Raw genomic sequence first — 18,448 nt, 5'->3', positions numbered from 1 at the left:
GGAGGACGATGGAGGTTCAGTTAACACAAGTGCCATTTCAAGTGTCTAGGCCCAACCTTCTTGACTATTATGTCCACTGACAATTTCCAACAATGGTGTTGGATCAACAAATCATTTCCCCTCATATCTCAGGGTACAAATGCACACAGCAGCATTTCCTGTTGTGAGCTTCAAAACCTGGTCTTACTCAGTGATAATGTGTGTCAGTGCTGGGTCACTGACCATGCAACACCCCCAAGGCTTTTCAAGCGCACTCGTGGAATTCACTCCTGGATCTTTGTTAGTAGCAGTGATTGCCTTTCATTTTTAGCTATAGAAATGCAAGCCTGGTAATGACAACATGGACCACATGGTAATGTACAGTGCTGTGCAAAACTTAAGCAGCACCTTAAATGTGTAAGTGCCATTAATTACAAATGACTTATTTTCAAGTGGTATTTCTGAGATTTGATATAAGGTATTCCACTAACCTAAGGAGAGCGAAAGCCAATGGCAAATAAATGAAACACAACTGAACTGAAGATGTAAAGGAAATATGTCTCCTAACAATCAAGACCACCTAACTGTCATCATCAGGTAAACAGTATTTAAAGCTTTTGTCTTTGAGCAGGAAAATCAAACTCTACTCTTGCTTCAGATCTGAAAAAATCAGATCTGACAGATAATTCTGTCCACGTTTCCACTGTGAGATGATAACTCAGAAAGGATGTGTAGCTGTCAAGCAGCTGTTGCTGAGGAAAGGAAATGTGCAAATCACCCAAAGAAGCTGCTGGTGTTCTTAGAACAACAGAACACGAGAATTTCAGACATCACTTCTCAACATCACTGTGTGGGTGTTTGGGACTACCTGGATCATGAGAAGTAGAAAATGCAGCCAACTTCTAAGACTAAACTTTCGATTTGTGGAAAATCAGTGCGGTTTTCCTCAAAATATTGAAAGCAAGTCTCTCAAAGGGAATGGAATCTGTAATAAAGGCAAATGGTAGACACACTAAAGACTGAACATTTTTATATGTGAACATTACACAAAGCCTCCAACACAATTTATATTGCAAAAGTTGCAAGGTACCTGAGAAAAACATAAAGGCTATTGTTCTGGTGATTTAGCATTTGTTTGCCTTGAAAATGTTACATCTATGTTACACTTTTTTAAAACAAAAAAAAAAGCAGTACTTTTCCAGGAATAGTCTTTTCTTCGAGTCTCATATTTTTACCTCAGTGCAACTAGGTGATGCTAAACAGTAAAACGACTTTTGAAAAAAAATGAACACTGAGAAAAATGAAATCCGTTTTGCATACCTGTCCCAAAGTGAACTATATCAGGCAGGTTGTGTAAGTTGCAGACATACTTTTCATGACTGAAGTTTGATTCTATTCAACAGCTGAATGAATCATTATTACATGGCATTATTTTTCCCCATGTGTTCAGCAAGTATGTTTTCTACATAGCAACTGCACAACCTTTTGTGCCTCACAAGACTGCTGTTTTTTTTTTTTTTTCCACACAAATAGCTGACATCCTACATCCAGTGCTGGCACTTTCATATCCATTGAGGACAAGAGTCCATGGCCTGACAGGAAAGCCTTTCGAAAGCGGACCCCTGTCTGGGTTTTGACGTGAGAATGACGTGTGTAAGCCACAGGGACCGGTTCCTGTGGCTGTTATCCTTCCTTTTTCTGGATCCTAGTTTTGAACTAGGGAGTTTGAACTAGTTCCTCCCAGGACTGCAGAGTCATGCTAAGGCCTTAAACTTAGCATGGTGTATTCAGATGAATAAAACACACATTCTGGCACAATAATAGAATGATATAATAACTCTACTGGACTTCTGAAGGGTCATTAGAGAAAATCCGAAGGGTCATTGTTGCTTTTATATTTATTTAACAAGGTAAAGGCATGTCTGTGTATGCAAATTTTGTCCTTTTCAACATCTGGCCAACAAAGGCATGCAAAGAGCTGGAGATGTGGAACATAATATGAGCATCCCAAGTCAATTTTAGTGTTTTGCTCCATAGACAAAAACAACTGTTGCTATTGAGTCATGGTAGAAGGGCAAGGATGATTGTACAACTGGTCAAAAACAATGACACATAAAATGATGACAGACTCAAAGCAGATGTAAGTGAACTGTGGAGTACATTTCTCTACACACTTTCTGGACATGAATTACAGCCAATCAGTCAGGATGTGAACTACACAACAGCTAACCCAGCCAAGTTCATGCTTGAATTTATCAATAACAATAACTGTAATATCCAAAGTTCTCAAACAATATTGAGATACAACATGGCCTTAGACTTAAGGTAAATGCGTGAAAATAGATACATGATAGCCGAAATAATGTTACCATGTTCACAATTTAAAATATAACTAAAAATGTCTTCTGGAAACAACTGCTAATTGCATTTCATTTATAAAGCCAGATTTCTCTGTGTCATGGGATTTAAGTCTCACGTCTCACATCTTTCACATCTTTATAGTAATGAAAGCATTCAAATAAAAAAGCAACGTCTGTCTTTCTCAGCCGTACAGTGAGTCGAGCTGTGATGCCATGACGAATGCTGGAGATCAAGAAAAAGTTCTGAAAATAGGTAAAAAATAAGTAAAAAAAAAAAAAAAGAATTTTGTACCCATATTGATGCCAGAAAAGTGAAATACACACACACACACACACACACACACACACATTTTCTAAGCCGCTTGAAATATATATACATATCATATATATACACACACACAAAGCTCCACACTGTTTAAACATATGCTTTCCTCGATTTTACAGCATCCAGTAGCTAGCAATATATTGGCTGAGATATTATGGCATGCCTTTCATTAGGAGCAGCGATGTTTGGCTAGCTTTAGCATTTAATGCAAAATAGAGCTAACACTGATGAGCAGCAATAGCACAGAAAACAATGGATGAAAAGCCAGTTCACATGAAATCACATACACAGGTAGGAGTGGAAAAAGTGCGCTTAAGTGAAAGGACGATCACTTTGTCAAAATCACAGTATAAAACCAAAAATATACTTGAGTGAGAAAAAGTATTAACATTAAAATTATTATAACAAATAATTTGAAGGTTTTATTTGTTTGGAGATAAGTGATCATTTTCATAATGATGTTTGAATAAAACATTTAAATTTAAATGCCCGTTTTTACTGATTGACAAAAAGACTCATAACAAGAAGGGAAATGACAATGTAAGGAGTTGGTAAAGAGTAAAAATGTTTTTCCTTCTCGGAAATGTAACTGAGTAAAAATACAAGTGCAAATCTTTCCAAACAATATTTAAGTACAGCAAGGAAATGCAGTGACGCAAGTATTTTCCAGCTGTGCACACAGGCTTCAAGCTAGGTATTAGGCTTTAGGGAGAGTTTAAGTTCTCTTTAAAGGTCCTATTGTGCTATACTGTAGACTGCACCTCTTTCAAGAATATATAGTTTTAAAAAAATGCCTGCGTCAAGTTTTCTCCCCGTTTAAAACCTGTTTAACACTTGAAGTGAATCACAAGATAACATCAATCCAGTCAATGCAAAGGCTACACCTCATCATGAATATTTAAAAGCTAATTAGTGTCAACACTGAGCAGCATCATAACCTTGGACACAGACTGAAACGTATGCCACACAGAAGCCGAAAGAGGGACTTCTTGGATTACTGGGTGCACCAGGTTCAAGTGTACTATCTGCTTTGATTTATTCCAGACTCCAGCCTGATGCTGAATCTACATATATGAAATGTCTCACAAAACCCTGAAAGTCTCAGAGTAAATCTTTTGTGCTTCATTAACAACAGATAAAATAAAAAAATCAGTATAGGATACACACACACACACACACACACACACACACACACACACACACACACACACACACATCTTCTAAGCCGCCTCTCCTTCTTGGACGCGGGGTCAGTATAGGATATTCAGACATTATTCAATTAGCATACTACTAACAGCATCTTATCAAATCACCAGTATTAAACACTGAGCCTATTTTATGACAGAGGGGACAGTGATAGGATGGCATATTTCAGACCAAATTGGCTGCAACACTCCCTGCTATAAAGTTTAGACCATCTAACATAATTTTTTCAACAGTAAATTACTTTTTTTCAAGGTATATTGCAGAAAATCTCTTATCTATTACGTGCGATGGGTTGGAGATGTTATGCTTGATGAAGCCTGTTATGGATGGAGTCTCCCCTAAAGATTTAAAAGATAACACTTACTGTACATCATTTCCCTTAATGTAGAAGTACATTTTTATTGCTATCAATAAATTGGTATAATGATGGGGGGGCACACAAAAGGACACAGATAAATTATTATATTTCAAATTTTTTTTGGTGATGTTTAAATAAGGCAAAGGTTAACTCTTAAAACAAGGTTTATTAGTAATACCGAAACATGCAAAAATGCCTGTATTTCTAATAAAATTATTAAGACTTACTGTTTTCACTGGCAATAAAAATTGTATACACCATCTTATTGATCTATGATTTAACATATTTAAGTCAGATGTTTGTTCCTTGTACATGGCATCGAACGCTGTGAACTCAAATAAATCTCTTCTCATGGAATGACTTAACTAACATTTCTAACCAATCCTCGCAAATTCAGACTTACAGAATACAGTAAATTCCAAGGGTATAAATATTAAATGTCAGCTCTTAGCTCCTGTGGAGAGATTTGGCAGTTTAATTAGGAATCATCTTCCATTTATGAGTAGATGACCCTATCCCTAATTCATTAGACCTCAATGACAGTGCCGAGGACACAAAGTTGTTTTAATAGCCCAGTAATTATGATCATATTAACAGGGGTTCTGATATTCAATCAGCATTTGCTTAACTAAATGAGCATCAGGTTAAAGTAAGACTAAACCCATTCCTGTGTCAGTGGATCCGCATCTTCCTGAAACGCAGATCACAAGCAGTATGGGTGGACAGACATCCTCACCCTCGCCCTCAGCACTGGAGTCCCTGCTGTACTCACTGTACACTTATGACTGTTTGGTCACTTTCAACTCTACCACTATTGTCAAGATTGCTTATAACATTGGTGTGGTGGGCCTGATGGAGAAGGCCTACCTGAAAGAAATTAAGCACCTGGACAACTGGTGCAAGAAGAACCACCTCGTTTTGAAAGTCAGCAAGAAGCAGCAGAGGAGCCAGCATACTGTCAGGGTCATAGATTGGTGTCCACATCACGCAGGACCTGTCATGGGCCTGCCACATCAATACCAGCATCATTACCACTCAACTTACATACTTAAACACCTCCACAATGTTAGAGCTTTTACACCTGCCACATCAAGAGCATCTTGATGAGAAGCATCACAGCCTCGTTTGGGAACAGCAACAAGCGGTACAGACAGGCCCTCAAAAGGGTGGAGCAATCAACTGCGCACATCATCCGAATGGAGTTCCCTGACCTGCAGTCTATCTACAGCAAGCAGTGCTGCAACAAAGCCAGGAAGAGAGTGAAAAATCTCAGCCATCCCAACAATGGACTCTTCTCTCTATCGTGATCAGGGAAATGCTTCCAAGACAGAAAGAACGGGGGGGTGCTTCTTCCCTCAGGCTGTTCGGGTCCTCAAGCAGGACAATTAGGACTATTTATACATACACACATGTAGCTGGACTATTGCACAACACCAATACACCCTATATACATATTCTTATCTTATATTTTCTATTGTACACTCTGTTTTTCATGGCAAGACTCTCCAGATATCTGGTTCCTATCACCACCACTGTGAACAATTCTGACTCAGTAAGTTTCTCTAGAACACCAAACCACTCAGAATGACTCTGTAGTGGAATATCCACTGCATGAGAAACACTTCTGTAAAATACTGTCTATGACAACATTTCGGCACTGCATCCACAATTTCAGTGTTTAAACTTTGCAGAAATTTTGAAAAATCTTTGGAAAACCCCTTTCAGACAAAGCAGCGGAAGACAAGTTTTGACATTTACTGAAGAAGTGTGTACAAGAGCCATGGTTTAACCGAACAGGTGCAATACACCGGTTTAGGATTACAAAGAAATACACAAATAAATGTATTTATTATGTAATTGTCTGTAATTGGAGAAAATAAACCGAGATCAACGCTCAGTGGCTTTTACACTCAAATGCAAGGCTTCGTCTAACCCATATTATGTTCTGCCTTTCATCTTTTTTACCACTTCCTATGCAGAAGAAGAGATGGCTCTCAAGCGTGGATTGAAAATCAGCTTTATTTTCCTCCTCCTTTCACTCAGCAGGTAATATTGAACATCTGGTATTGAGACAGAATTGGCACCCAGGATTTGACAAATTACTTGACAAAGTACCCTGTTTAAAAATAATTGGGATGCTGTGCAAAATGTAAATAAAAACAAAATTCAATAATGTGTAAATCATTTAAACCCTATATTTCATTGGCAATAGTACAAAGATAACAAATTAAATGTTGAAACTGAGAAATTTTATTGGTTTTTTGAAAACAAATATATGACCATTTTGAATTTGATGCCAGCAACACGTTCCAAAAAAGTTGGGACGGGGCATGTTTACCACTGTGTTTTCTTCTAAAAGGCATTAAATGATCTCGGGCCCAGAGAAGGTAGCAGCATTTCTGGATCCTGTTTATATATAGTTTCTTCCTTGCATTTAATAGTTTTAATTAGTATTTGTGTCTGCAGCACCAACCTGTTTTCATACACAGTTTTCATACATTCTGTTTTACATAAGTATTTATTAATGATATTCTATAACGTAGATGATGCAAAGCAAAAGTTATGAAATGTTATTCTTGAATTGCAATTCATTGTGCAGTTTTTCACAGAATAGTGAACCCCTCAATTTCTTTACTTTTGAAAGACTGTCTGGGATGCTCATTTTATACCCAATGATATTACTGACCTGTTGCCAATTAACCACCATATGTTTTTTTGCATTACACAACTTTACCAGCCCCATCCCAACTTTTTTGGATGCCCCGTCCCAACGTTTTTGGAATGCGTTGCTGGCATCAAATTCAAAATGAGCATATATTAAAAAAAACACAAAAAAAAAAAACAATACAATTTTCTCAGTTTTAACATTTGATTTGTTGTCTTTGTACTATTTTCAATAAAATACAGGATTTAAATCATTTCCACATCATTGCTTTTTGTTTTTATTTACATTTTAACAGCAGAAAATGTTTTCACAGCGGGTTGTATATATTTGAAAAGCCCTGATGCCGAGAGCTAACATAACTCTCTCTATCGCTCTATCTCTCATTCTCTATCTATCCCTCATTCACACACAGAGCCTCTACTGGTGAGGGGAAAAAAATGACACATTTCCTGAAGCTTTAGACCTCATAGTAGTTTTCAAACACTGCCAAAAAGCTCTGCCTGGCAAAACATTTAGTACAGACATCTTTACACATGCACACTACCTGCCAAACATTTGTAGACAGCTTTCCAAAAATTTTCAAATAAAAAAGAATGTTTTCCTTCTTGGTCTACAGTAACATATTAAACAAAAGCTGTTTAGATCTTGCTATTCTTCTGTGCAAAAACTACAACACTGAAGGAACAACCAACAAAAATGCTACCTTGAAAATAATGCCAGACCTCATGTATTGTATTCCCTTGTTATGATCTCGGTACTCAAACCTTTAATTTACACCACATTTGGGCCAAAGGTTTTCAATCCATGCAGTTAAAAAGAACTCATTATTTAGGCCAAATCTCTTCACACCAAGAAAAGACACTTTCATCGAGTATTAGTAAATGGTTTTCATGGTAAATCCTTTGAAAGCCCTTTTTTATTTCTCTTCAGCTAGAATCAAACATTATATCTCAAATTAATTAATGAAAATAAGCTGTCATTGTAACACTGTTGCTCCACCATAAGTTTACACATAGCTGGTCTGGTTATAAGCAAAATATACAGAGGATTTAAGAGTCTTACAAACTAACTTTTTTGTTTTAGCTGAGTATAAGCCCTGTTGCCCAGAACTGACTGCAATCTCATCTCAGTAAAGTGTAAGCTAAACAAAGCTGTCTCAATATATACAGTACTGTGCAAAAGTTTTAGACACCTGAGACAGCTACATTTTAAAAAGCTGTCCATGTGGGTCTGTTCATTTGTTGGGTTGTAAGCGTATATCATGCTGTACAAACAAACACATTTATTGCCAAAATGGTAAATTTACCTTTCAAAAGCAAAAAGTAGGATTTTTTAAAACATTTTTTGGTCCATTCATCATTAAATGTTCACACAATAGAAACAGCAGCTGCTGAGTTCAAATAATAACAAAAAGAGAAATTGAAAAAAAAACGGAGACCTATTCTTTGGACAGCGACAATATTTTACTAGAGTGTAATATACTATAAAGCCGTCAGCCATGACCCTCAACGGTTTGTTAATAAGGTCAGCTTTCACATTAATATTAGACGAACACAAAGACTATTAAATGTAATCTCTCCGAAGTAATAGTAATCTATATAAGTGCAGACATTCAAATGTTTCTGAACAGGGAGATCATGACACTGGCATTCACACGACATCCCCGCAGACGCCTGCAGTAACTCTTAAAGAGCCTGAAGGCATGCACTCTAGACATTACCTCGATGGATGATGCTTGGAGAAAGTGAACCCCATAGCTTCTGTACTTCAATTGAAAAGGCACTTAAGAACCAAAGTGTGTGAAAGCCAGTTCTTGTTTGGGTCTAGGTCACTCACTATGATATGACACTGAATGTGATGGAGATGCTATGCTGCAAAATGTTATCAGATTTCGCAGTGAAGTGCTCGATTAATAATACATTTGAAAGGACCACAGGGGGGTTTGAGCGTGTGTGAGAGTATGTTTGTGAATGAGTTTGAAACTTTTTATGACACATGAACACAATGGATAACTTGCAAGCCTGTCACTATACGTTTTATCTTTTATGGAAGTAGCAAATATGGGGAAGCACCTCAGGCATGAGCTCTGATCGTGAATATCTTTTCTCACTGTCACTGTTGATTCAGTGATAAAGCCATAAAATGTGTAAAGCGGCCTCATGCTGCTAATTAATTGATCCAGTGGTAGGCTGGCAGTTATATAAAATCACTGTCATTGTTATAGGTTGGTTTTAAGCAGTGACTGAGAAAGTATTCAAATCCTGTACTTCATGAAATGCATGATAAAATGCTGCTTGAGTACTGCATTTCTACCTAAGTTACTTGCTTTTAGATGTACTTTTATCAAAAGTGAAAGTGTCAAAAGTAAAAGTACTGTGAGTTGTTCTAATTATTATACTATTTTAATGAACAGTTTCTATTAAGGAAACAACACATAACCAAAAGATCCTGTTTAATAACACTTAATGTCATAGTTGTGCATTTATAAGTAGCTTACTAGCACCTATATGGGTGCAACAGGTCAAATAAATTGGCCAAACAAAGTGCTTATGTTTTGCTTCAACTGAAAGGGCATCATATTCTTTGAGCATTGTTACATAGCACAGTGTTTCCCACTTTAGAGTATTAACCTATGCTGCAGAAAGAAGTGGACTGAAAGTAAGAAGTCTTCTAAATTTTTTTCAGTATTTCTCATAATTTTAAAATGTCCGTTCTTTATATTGTGTGTAAATTTCATGAAGATTGGACCCAAAGAAACAGACCAAAATTACTTGCAAATGTGTCTGGTTCCATTGACTTACATTAAAAGTGAAGTATGTTTTTTCCTTCTCCTGTAAAGTTGCCATTTTGGAGATACGAGGTTTTCTCCTGACAACAGCGATATATTTGTATAAATATGGTATTGTTTTACTATCCACCAATGGCAGTGTTATCTGAAACCATTGCAGAGTTATGACTTTCAAATACACAAGACTTTCTCTGTGTTAACTGTGTTTCTCTCTGCTTCAGAAAGGTATGAGTTTAAGGCCACACTGACGAATGGCTGGTCAAATCCACCAAGAATTCCAAATCACTCAAGCACCACTGGAGAATTCTCATACTTGAACACAGGCTCTGAAGTAGAATATATTTTGATTGAATATATTTTGACTGACAAAAGCAAACGCAACCAGAAAAACCTCTGAATCTTAGTGACACTGTTCTGCCTACGCACTGCAAGACTCACACAAGTAGTGTTTATGCAAAAGCTTTATGGAAAATCTGGGCTTCCCTAAGATCAACATACAAGAATGAAACTTATGGCATCTCAGATGAGTCACAGCCATCATTTTCCATTGTCTCATTTGCATAAATCCAACTAACTGAGTTTTTGCTGTGTATAAACGAACAAAGTGCATTGAAAGCAGGTGGCTTACCATGGAAGAAGCTTTTGACGCGAAGGTAACTAACACTGAGGCGAAGCACAGACAGCTTGTCCAGTTTGGTGATAATTTCAGGAGAGAAAGGCAGTAGGCTAGCCAGTCTGTCCAGTTCTGCATTCAAACGATCTCTGTGGCGTTTGGACGGGTTGGATTTCTCTGTCACAGGTGCCGGCTTTCTGCTGAACAAAAGAAAATACACTGTTGATACACTTATTGGCCATTTTGTCAGGCTTATCACCTGCCATATAGACAATCTGTTATGCACAATTTGCCACTCATCTGTTTAAAGGGACCACTATAGGACCACCACTCACTAGATATTATGTGGGTGATAGACCATTGCCAATACAGCAGGAACACCAACATGGGAAGGGCAGATCAGTGGGGTTTCAAACTTCTTGGTGTCTTTTTTGGGTTAAAAACAGTCCATCAACACAAAAATATTCAGCCAACACTGGTACTGTTGTCTTTAACTGTATATGTGTAACAGCACTGCACACATCGCTAGTGGTTTATCATGCCACTTTTATGTTAGTGTCACTGGTGCACTGAGAATGGTCCACCACCTAAATAACATCTGAACAGCAGTGGTCCGTTTCCACTGGCTGAGTGAGTGTGATAAATTGTGCAGCAACTGAGCAAACAGCTATAATGAGTAATGGTACACCTACAAAGTAGACCTATATGGCTGTGGCTAACAGGTAGGTAATAAACGGCAACTCTGTGTGCAGTGCTGTCTAAATCATAGCTGTTTTTTTACCTAGTACATTTACTTCTGTCATTTTTGGTGAATGAAGTTCAAATCTAGGATCAGTACAAGACACCAGTGGCAAAAAATAGAGTAATAATAATTACTTTTAATGAATACCCCTCAAAAACTTCAACTAGCCTGACAGCAGGTGCTTTGTCTAGAGTTTCTGTGTCAAACCTCATGTGCAGCAGGAGGCCATCAGACTATAGCTGGCCAGGTTTTAGTCTATGTTGTGGTTTAGGAGTTTCTGTCAGCAAAGCTCAACTGTAGGAAACCACAGCTTTAAATAAACCCAACATATAACTTCCATTTGTGGACCCCACCGCCAGCTGGCTCAAAAAAGCTAGCCCATGTAATCCTTTAAATGAGGCAACTGTATGAATGAAAAACGTCCACAGATTTCATTAGCATACTTTACAATTGCGCTGACCAAAAAAAAACCAAGTCTCTCCAAAGGAGTAACTTTGCAGGAGAAGGCAAAAACTCTCTTACCTTTCAATGTAAGTCAATGTAAAGAGATTTTATTGTGTATTATAGAGTGTTTTTAGACCATCTATTCTATTGGTTCATTCATTATGAGATTTTCATACAATGTAAAGCACAGCTGGTGTCTTGAAAAGATGCAGAAAAATATAAATCAACGAAAATGATGAGATACATGGTTTTCTTTGGACAGCAACGATATTATGTCACTTTTTAGCTTCTAGCTTTTAAGCGTGCCAGTCTATAGAGCGAGGTCAATTGACTAGTTCCAAAGACTTCAAATACATGAACATAGTGTGAATTTCAAAAATACATAACAGAGCGGACAATTATATAATGTCTTGATCAAAATACTTTTTTGATTGTGTACACAAATTAACCTCTTATTCTCCAGGGTGTATATATATATATATATATATATATATATATATTTTTTTTTTTTTTTCCATCGGAATTTACATGACCAAATCATAAGGCAAATTATTCCGTAACTGCATGAAATAAATGTACATTTTTATTTTATTTTATTTATTTTTAAAGCTCCCCTCAAATTAATGGAAAATGTGTTTTATGATCTACACATTTGCTATGCGCTTACAATTTACTGCTGAAAGCCAAAAATCTTAGACACTCTTTGCATTATTTTATAAAAATAATTTTTACAGAGCAGATCACTGAAGAGACGCCATCTGTTTATAGTTTATAGCTTTCAGTAGAAAAAAATTAGTTCAGCTTCTTTTATTATAAAGGTTTCAAATTACATTACCATATATCTGACTGGAAAGAAGGCCGTTACAGCCTCATATGACGCCCACTTTTTGAATGTAGCTTATGAGATATGAAAGTTATGAAGAATATGATGAAGTGCATTTTGGAACCTCCGATGGTCTCAAGGAGTTGAAGAGGTTAAATAATATTAAAATGGTCTTTAATGCACATAAATATGTATATACATATACTGATTTGTTTTCATTCTAAAGTAGAAAGTGTCTTAGTCATTTGCTACTGATAACTCAGTCGGCGTAAACTGTTCCTTCTCTGCAGACTCTCCCTTGCAGCCCTGATCAGCTTTATTATCACCTGATAAGAAAGTAATATAATAATAATAATAATAATAATAATGTTAATTATTAATATTGTTTTTAAAATTATTATTATTATTGTTGTTATTATTGTTGTAGTAGTTGTAAGTCATCAGGTTTTATAATTTAATGTAAAGAAGTCTCCATAAAAGCCACATATATTTGTTTTCTGAGAAACCAACTGCTAAGGTAACTGTTGCTCAGGCACAGTATGCACAGTTTGTCCTCTCACCATATAATATTCCCAATTTCCCATTCTCCTATCACTAGTTTACCACTTTTCTATAGATTAGACAGAGTAGTTGTTAACACAGAGCTGGACACTGTGTAAGTAACCTGTCTGTGTATGAGAGATTGAGCTGGGGACTCACGGCAGCTTATCAAAAATGAGCTCGGACAAGACTGTTACATCAAGACGTTTCTCTGAACTTCAGTCATGAGGCAGTGACTTTATCCAGCAGCATTTCCAGGAAAGCTCAATCAGACCCAGATTATACTTTTAAAAGAAATAGAAAAATACTCAACTGCTTCTGAATGGGCTTCCTCCTTTTCCGACCGGCGTACATGCAGTCCCCCGGTGGGATCATCTTGCGCTCTTTGTAGGTAACAGGTGCGCTGAAAGAGTGAGGGGGGACACATGCAAAAGGTCTCATCTCTCAAACGCAAGTTCACCCAAGTGAGCAGGTCCTGTTTGCTAAAACACGTAGAAAGTGGATGACCCCGAAGCTGTGCAACATCAGTACCACTGGTCAGTCGGTTTATAACTTGCTTTGGCTACCGTTTAAGTTGCCTGTGAGTGTGCGGAACGTGCATGCTCAAATTTACTCCAAATGTTAAGTCACCACTGAATCACGCTAGACTTGTTTACACTCACCAGCCAATGGCTGAAATATCCTGATAATGAATATCTCATGATGATGATTTTTTTTCCCAATATACATGTTAACACTTACAGCCGTTGTGACAAAAAGTACAGAAAATAATTCAATAAAAATAAGAAAAATAAACAAAAATAGAAACACTCACCAGGACACTCCACCAGTTTTCCTTAGTTCCAGTATATACGACGTGTCATTCAAAGCAACTGAAGAATTATTATTACTCGGGGCTGAATTGACGTTTTATCATTCTGCCGGGTTGACCAGTGCCGATCTGTGCTGTCCTAAACTGAGGCTTTCATCAGTGTGCAAAGCTCGAGGCAGATGTGGTTCATGTTTTATACCCAATTGCGTCGCCTTCGTTTCCTCGCGTTTCAGGTGGCGGATTCCTCTGAATGACAAGCCGGTCTCTTCGCACGCAACTCTGAGCCTCACAAACGCGCACACACACACACACACATACACACAAGAACGCACACACACGCGCAGGCACGCACTGGGGCAGAGCTAGGGGAGGGATTACACACAAAGCAGTCTGCTACAAATCTCTTCAGAAGTCAAAGTGTTCAAGCAGTAACGCACGGCTGTCCAAGACGTCTGGCGCATAACTGGATACTGGAATCATAGCGAATGGACGGACTAGAGGAATTTGGCACTCTTTGGAAATAAACGGGAATGAAAAGGGTCGCTTTTGACTCATACGGACGGCGCGTCTGCGGAGAGCTAACAACAGATTCAGCTCAAAGCATAGGCGTATGTAGAGCTTCGGACTCAATTAAGACGAGATGACGCTCCATTCCTGTTTATGCGCGGCTGGCTAGCAGCTACAGGTTAATGGTTATGAGGCAGAAATTATCCAGACGCTAGCCGAAGACGAGCCGCTTGGTTTTCCCAGCTAAGTCCAGTCAGAAGTTGATGCGAGGGTCAAGCATTGATCCATGCAGTTTGCTGTAGGCGATATATTAACAATTCATAGCGCTTAGCTGCCTTTCATTAGATGTGCTTCAAATTAGGTCGACTTTTCAAACGTGCACGAATCGCTCGACTTTACCTCAGACTTTAGCTGAAAATTAGCCTCGGTTATATGTGCGACTGTTTTTGGAAGTTACGATAAAGCAAGAAAATGAAAATAAATTGCAGAAGTTTGTCTTTTCTTTCCTTTCGACGCATTTTTTCTTCTGAGTCGTGACTAAAAGCAAGGAATTCATGAACCCTCAAAACACTAAGGGGCCTGACATTTTCCTCAAGGCCCACTGCGTCTGAAATACAGGCTATGCTACCTGAATTATTGCCGTTCGAGCTTGAGGAGAGTTTCTGAAGACGCTACAAGAGCTGGCCGTATTATTACACTGTGAGAGCAAAGTATTAAAACCTCACAGCCTGGTTCTTCAAAGTTCTGACTGATTAAGAGCTTTGCTATGAATTATAGCAAGAAAGATGACCATTCTGTTCTTCTTAAATCACCATCAGTACCTTTTAAGGGTTCTTCTGTAAGAGTTTGTCCAAGGATGTTGTTCGTTTTAATATGTTAACACTATGAATGTCCCAGTTGAGCGTGCGCCTTAATGTCAAAACTGCTCATTCTCTTTATATTAACTTACTTCTTTTTTTTCTCATCTCTTAATGAGCTATTCACAATCACCTTACCAGAATTCTCTAAAACAGTACTTTGCATTTCTCCTTACTCATTCTTTTCTTTCAACATTCACCCCTCCCCCCTTCACCCACAACAAGCCAGTGGCCTGTATTGTTTCTGGTCAGTGAGCTTAACCCAGCATGTTAGCTGAAGCTGATATGTCAATGTTGTGACAGGCCCAGGCAAAGGCCTGACAACACTCAATTCACTGCTATTGCAGCAAGGAAGCTGGGGGAGGATGTAAACCCAAATCCCAGCACAGCTCTATCCATAGAATCTGGAAGATTAGCCCTGGTTTAAGCACCAATAAGCCCAGGCAGTTGGAGCAGGGAGGAAAGCCTTTGCACGCAAGCTGGCTAGTGTTTAGGGAATGGTCCTTTAAATGGACATCTTGTCAAATTACTGCCAGCTGTGAGGCTCAATGATTGGCCAATATGATGGGTGAACTGTGTACACTGTTCTTTTAAAAGCTTACTATAATCATCAGAATCTGAATCAATACTTTATTGATTTGCAATTTGGGAAATTACAGTCAAAATCAAGCAAATACAGAAACACTGTTTGCATTATTGTGTGCCATAATTACAAACAGCATGGGTCAGAATTCAGAGTTTGACCTCCTTGTTACATAAAGGCAGCAGACACCAACATCACATGACCCACTGCAGCCTGTGAGCACAAATACAAAATAATCCTGATTTAAGGAGCAAGAGAGCGCAAGCGATTAAATGCACTCAGCAAGCATGTCTTCCACTTCTTTCAGTTCGTTTTAGATGAGCTTATGTAAAGCTTTCAATGGAATAGTTACCAGTTTTTGGAACCAGTACTTCCTCATGCCAATTCTGGAGATTCAGCTACCCTGCCGTGTTTTCTACTCCTGTTTCAAGCACTTCATGAGCCGAGTTGGGAACGTCAGAAATCACAGACAGGCCTGTGAAAAGCAGCACCCGTCACAGGCTCATGTACGGCTGCTCCAGAATGTCCCGTTTCATTGACAATGCCTTTTTTTCCTTTTTAAAATGAAGTACAATGTTATGACTGACAAGATAATAGTTAAGAAACAACTGTGTTAACAGTTCTAGAGACATTATCAGAAAAGGAAAAGAAACCAAAAAATAAACAGATAAAACCTACAATCTCAAATGTAGGCTGTGTGTGTGCAACTCAACGCCTGCATCAGCAGTGGGTCGATTTTAAATGAGCTAAATACACTAATCATAAGACGTGTTTGGATACTTTTGGGCATATAGTGTACATCTACATACCTATGCATCATTGCTGTTGTCTCCAAAATAGAAGAAGAGCAGGAAAAAAAACATTTCACATATGTGAAGTTAGCAAGATTTTATTTTACTTAGTAATTCTGACCCACTTTTATTTTTAGAAAAGACACAAACGGAGTTGGAAGATATTAATATGATGGTGACAATCATTACCTGCAATTGTAGTGACACTACAATGGAATAAAGTAATCAAGCATATTTTCAAGTGAAGCACGGAAACAGAAACATGTTGTGCCGGATTTCTCTGCCTTGTTCCTAGACTCAGATTACTCAGCCAGATTCGTAAAACGTAAGACGACTCATGCAGAGATGTGGTGCACCTTTTATCTTGAATCATTCATTTGACAATCTTTGCAATTATACATATATTAAATGTGAAAAATTGCTGTTTTAGTTTTAATGTGTTCATAGGTATTGGCTTTTTTCACATTCATTTACTCAAACTAATTAACACCTATGCCAAAGTAATTCCTTTCAGACAACCTAGTGCTTGCAGTATCTACAAATGAAACGCTGCATAATTTGGTTCCATCTAATAAATATCTCACTACTTCACATACAGTATGTTTACAGCTTTTGAAAAAGCATTGTTGACGCTTTATGTTTAATGGCATCAAGAATGGAGTATGCACTGTTTTGCATGCATCTCTTCATGGCTATTTAAAACATGTCCACATAAAATGTCTGCAGTAATGTCTAAATGTCTGTAATTAGTTAGGAAAGGATTCAAATGATTATTGAGGGATTTTAACATTAGTATGTGTTGCATTTGAGAGAACATTAAATCCTTCCACCTTTACCTTAGGCAGAACAGTGTTGTAGCATTGCTGTCTTATTGGTTAAGTGATTATTTTATCTGGCAGTTTGCCAGCACAGTTGGCTGTGCTCCAAATGCATGAAATACTACACAAAGCCAAGCAGGAAGCCAGTCAGAACCACATTCGCTCAATACAGTCAGGACAAATCACATGATTTTGTTCCTAACAGCAACAGCCATACACCACAGTACTTATACAGCTTTGACATTAACAGGGCTAGGGGAAAAATGACAAAGCTAATCCATCACTATCACTGCCACTATAATAAAACCTGCCATTAAAATGAGTTAACATGTGCAAACCTGAAATTACTTTCTGATTTTCTACAGGACTCAATTCAATTGTTCAGTTTAAAGCACTTTTAATGCTTTACACTGTTTAATAGAGCTGTAAGTATTGAGTTTATGAAAAACAAGTCAATATTTTATTTTGTATGGTTAGATGTTTACACCTCGTGGTGTAACCTTGAAACCTTGATGTAATTCTGCTTCTGGAACCTTCGGCAAACTAGAAATCAATCTTGAGCTCTGGTGGTTTTTGTATATTTGAAGCATAATTTTTTTTTTCCTCACCCACAGCTCTGAAATTATGACTATGTTCTGCTTACCAACCTATCCAGAATGTTTTCCCTTTTTTCAATACTTCCCAAATAAATGCAAGACTACAGCAAACAACTACGTTCACTTCCAAAGCACGGGGGCTGACACAGTCCCACATGTGCTTAGTTTCATTTAACCTGTATGTAGAACACTTTTACAAGCACATTAAACTTTACAGTAAATAGAATGGAAGTAAACAGAAATTTCAGAACATCGGTTTCAGTTTCTCCTCGTTCACCGTCAAGGTTATTCCACTGTTTCACATTTGTTTGCAGTTTCAAAGCAATTCTGGATCCTGCAAAACCCTCTTAAGACTGAGCCAGTTCTGGTTGGCTGGGGCAGCCAGGGACCAACCAAATTTCAGACTTGGAGTATATGAGGGTTGTAATCAATTATATGGTCAAGGTTTCAAACCTGGATTCCTGTGTTCCATCGTCACGCACCAGTCAAGAACAAGAACCATCTTTGTGTAGTGGATCATGTTTGAAGCAGGAGAAAAGCATTATGTGAGCTACAATGGCATATCCATCCAGAATTTAGTTAAGCAGCTTATGCTGGAGCTGGACTCCCAAATGCTGTGGATAACTTTAAAGAATAAACATA

General features: G+C 37.9%; 1 protein-coding gene across 2 annotated transcripts in view; it reads right to left on the bottom strand.

Moving 5' to 3' along the window:
* Positions 1 to 13,900, bottom strand: part of LOC108431062 — a 63,952-nt gene extending 50,052 nt beyond the window's left edge. Inside the window, exons 1-3 of one of the 2 annotated variants that reach the window (XM_017703958.2) lie at positions 13,658 to 13,900; positions 13,157 to 13,246; positions 10,310 to 10,494 (exon numbers count right to left, since the gene is read on the bottom strand). In XM_017703958.2, coding sequence (XP_017559447.2) covers positions 10,310 to 10,494; positions 13,157 to 13,218 — 247 coding nt within the window. In that variant the 5' untranslated portion in view covers positions 13,219 to 13,246; positions 13,658 to 13,900. The remainder of the gene's footprint in view (positions 1 to 10,309; positions 10,495 to 13,156; positions 13,247 to 13,657) is intronic. The other variant, XM_017703959.2, reaches the window with a different exon arrangement.
* Between the last annotated feature and the right edge of the window lie 4,548 nt (positions 13,901 to 18,448).

The sequence above is a fragment of the Pygocentrus nattereri genome, chromosome 24 (assembly GCF_015220715.1).
Source record: "Pygocentrus nattereri isolate fPygNat1 chromosome 24, fPygNat1.pri, whole genome shotgun sequence".
NCBI lineage: Eukaryota > Metazoa > Chordata > Actinopteri > Characiformes > Serrasalmidae > Pygocentrus > Pygocentrus nattereri.
The sequence above is the reverse complement of the archived record's forward strand: the minus strand, read 5'-3'. Positions and strand labels throughout refer to the sequence as shown.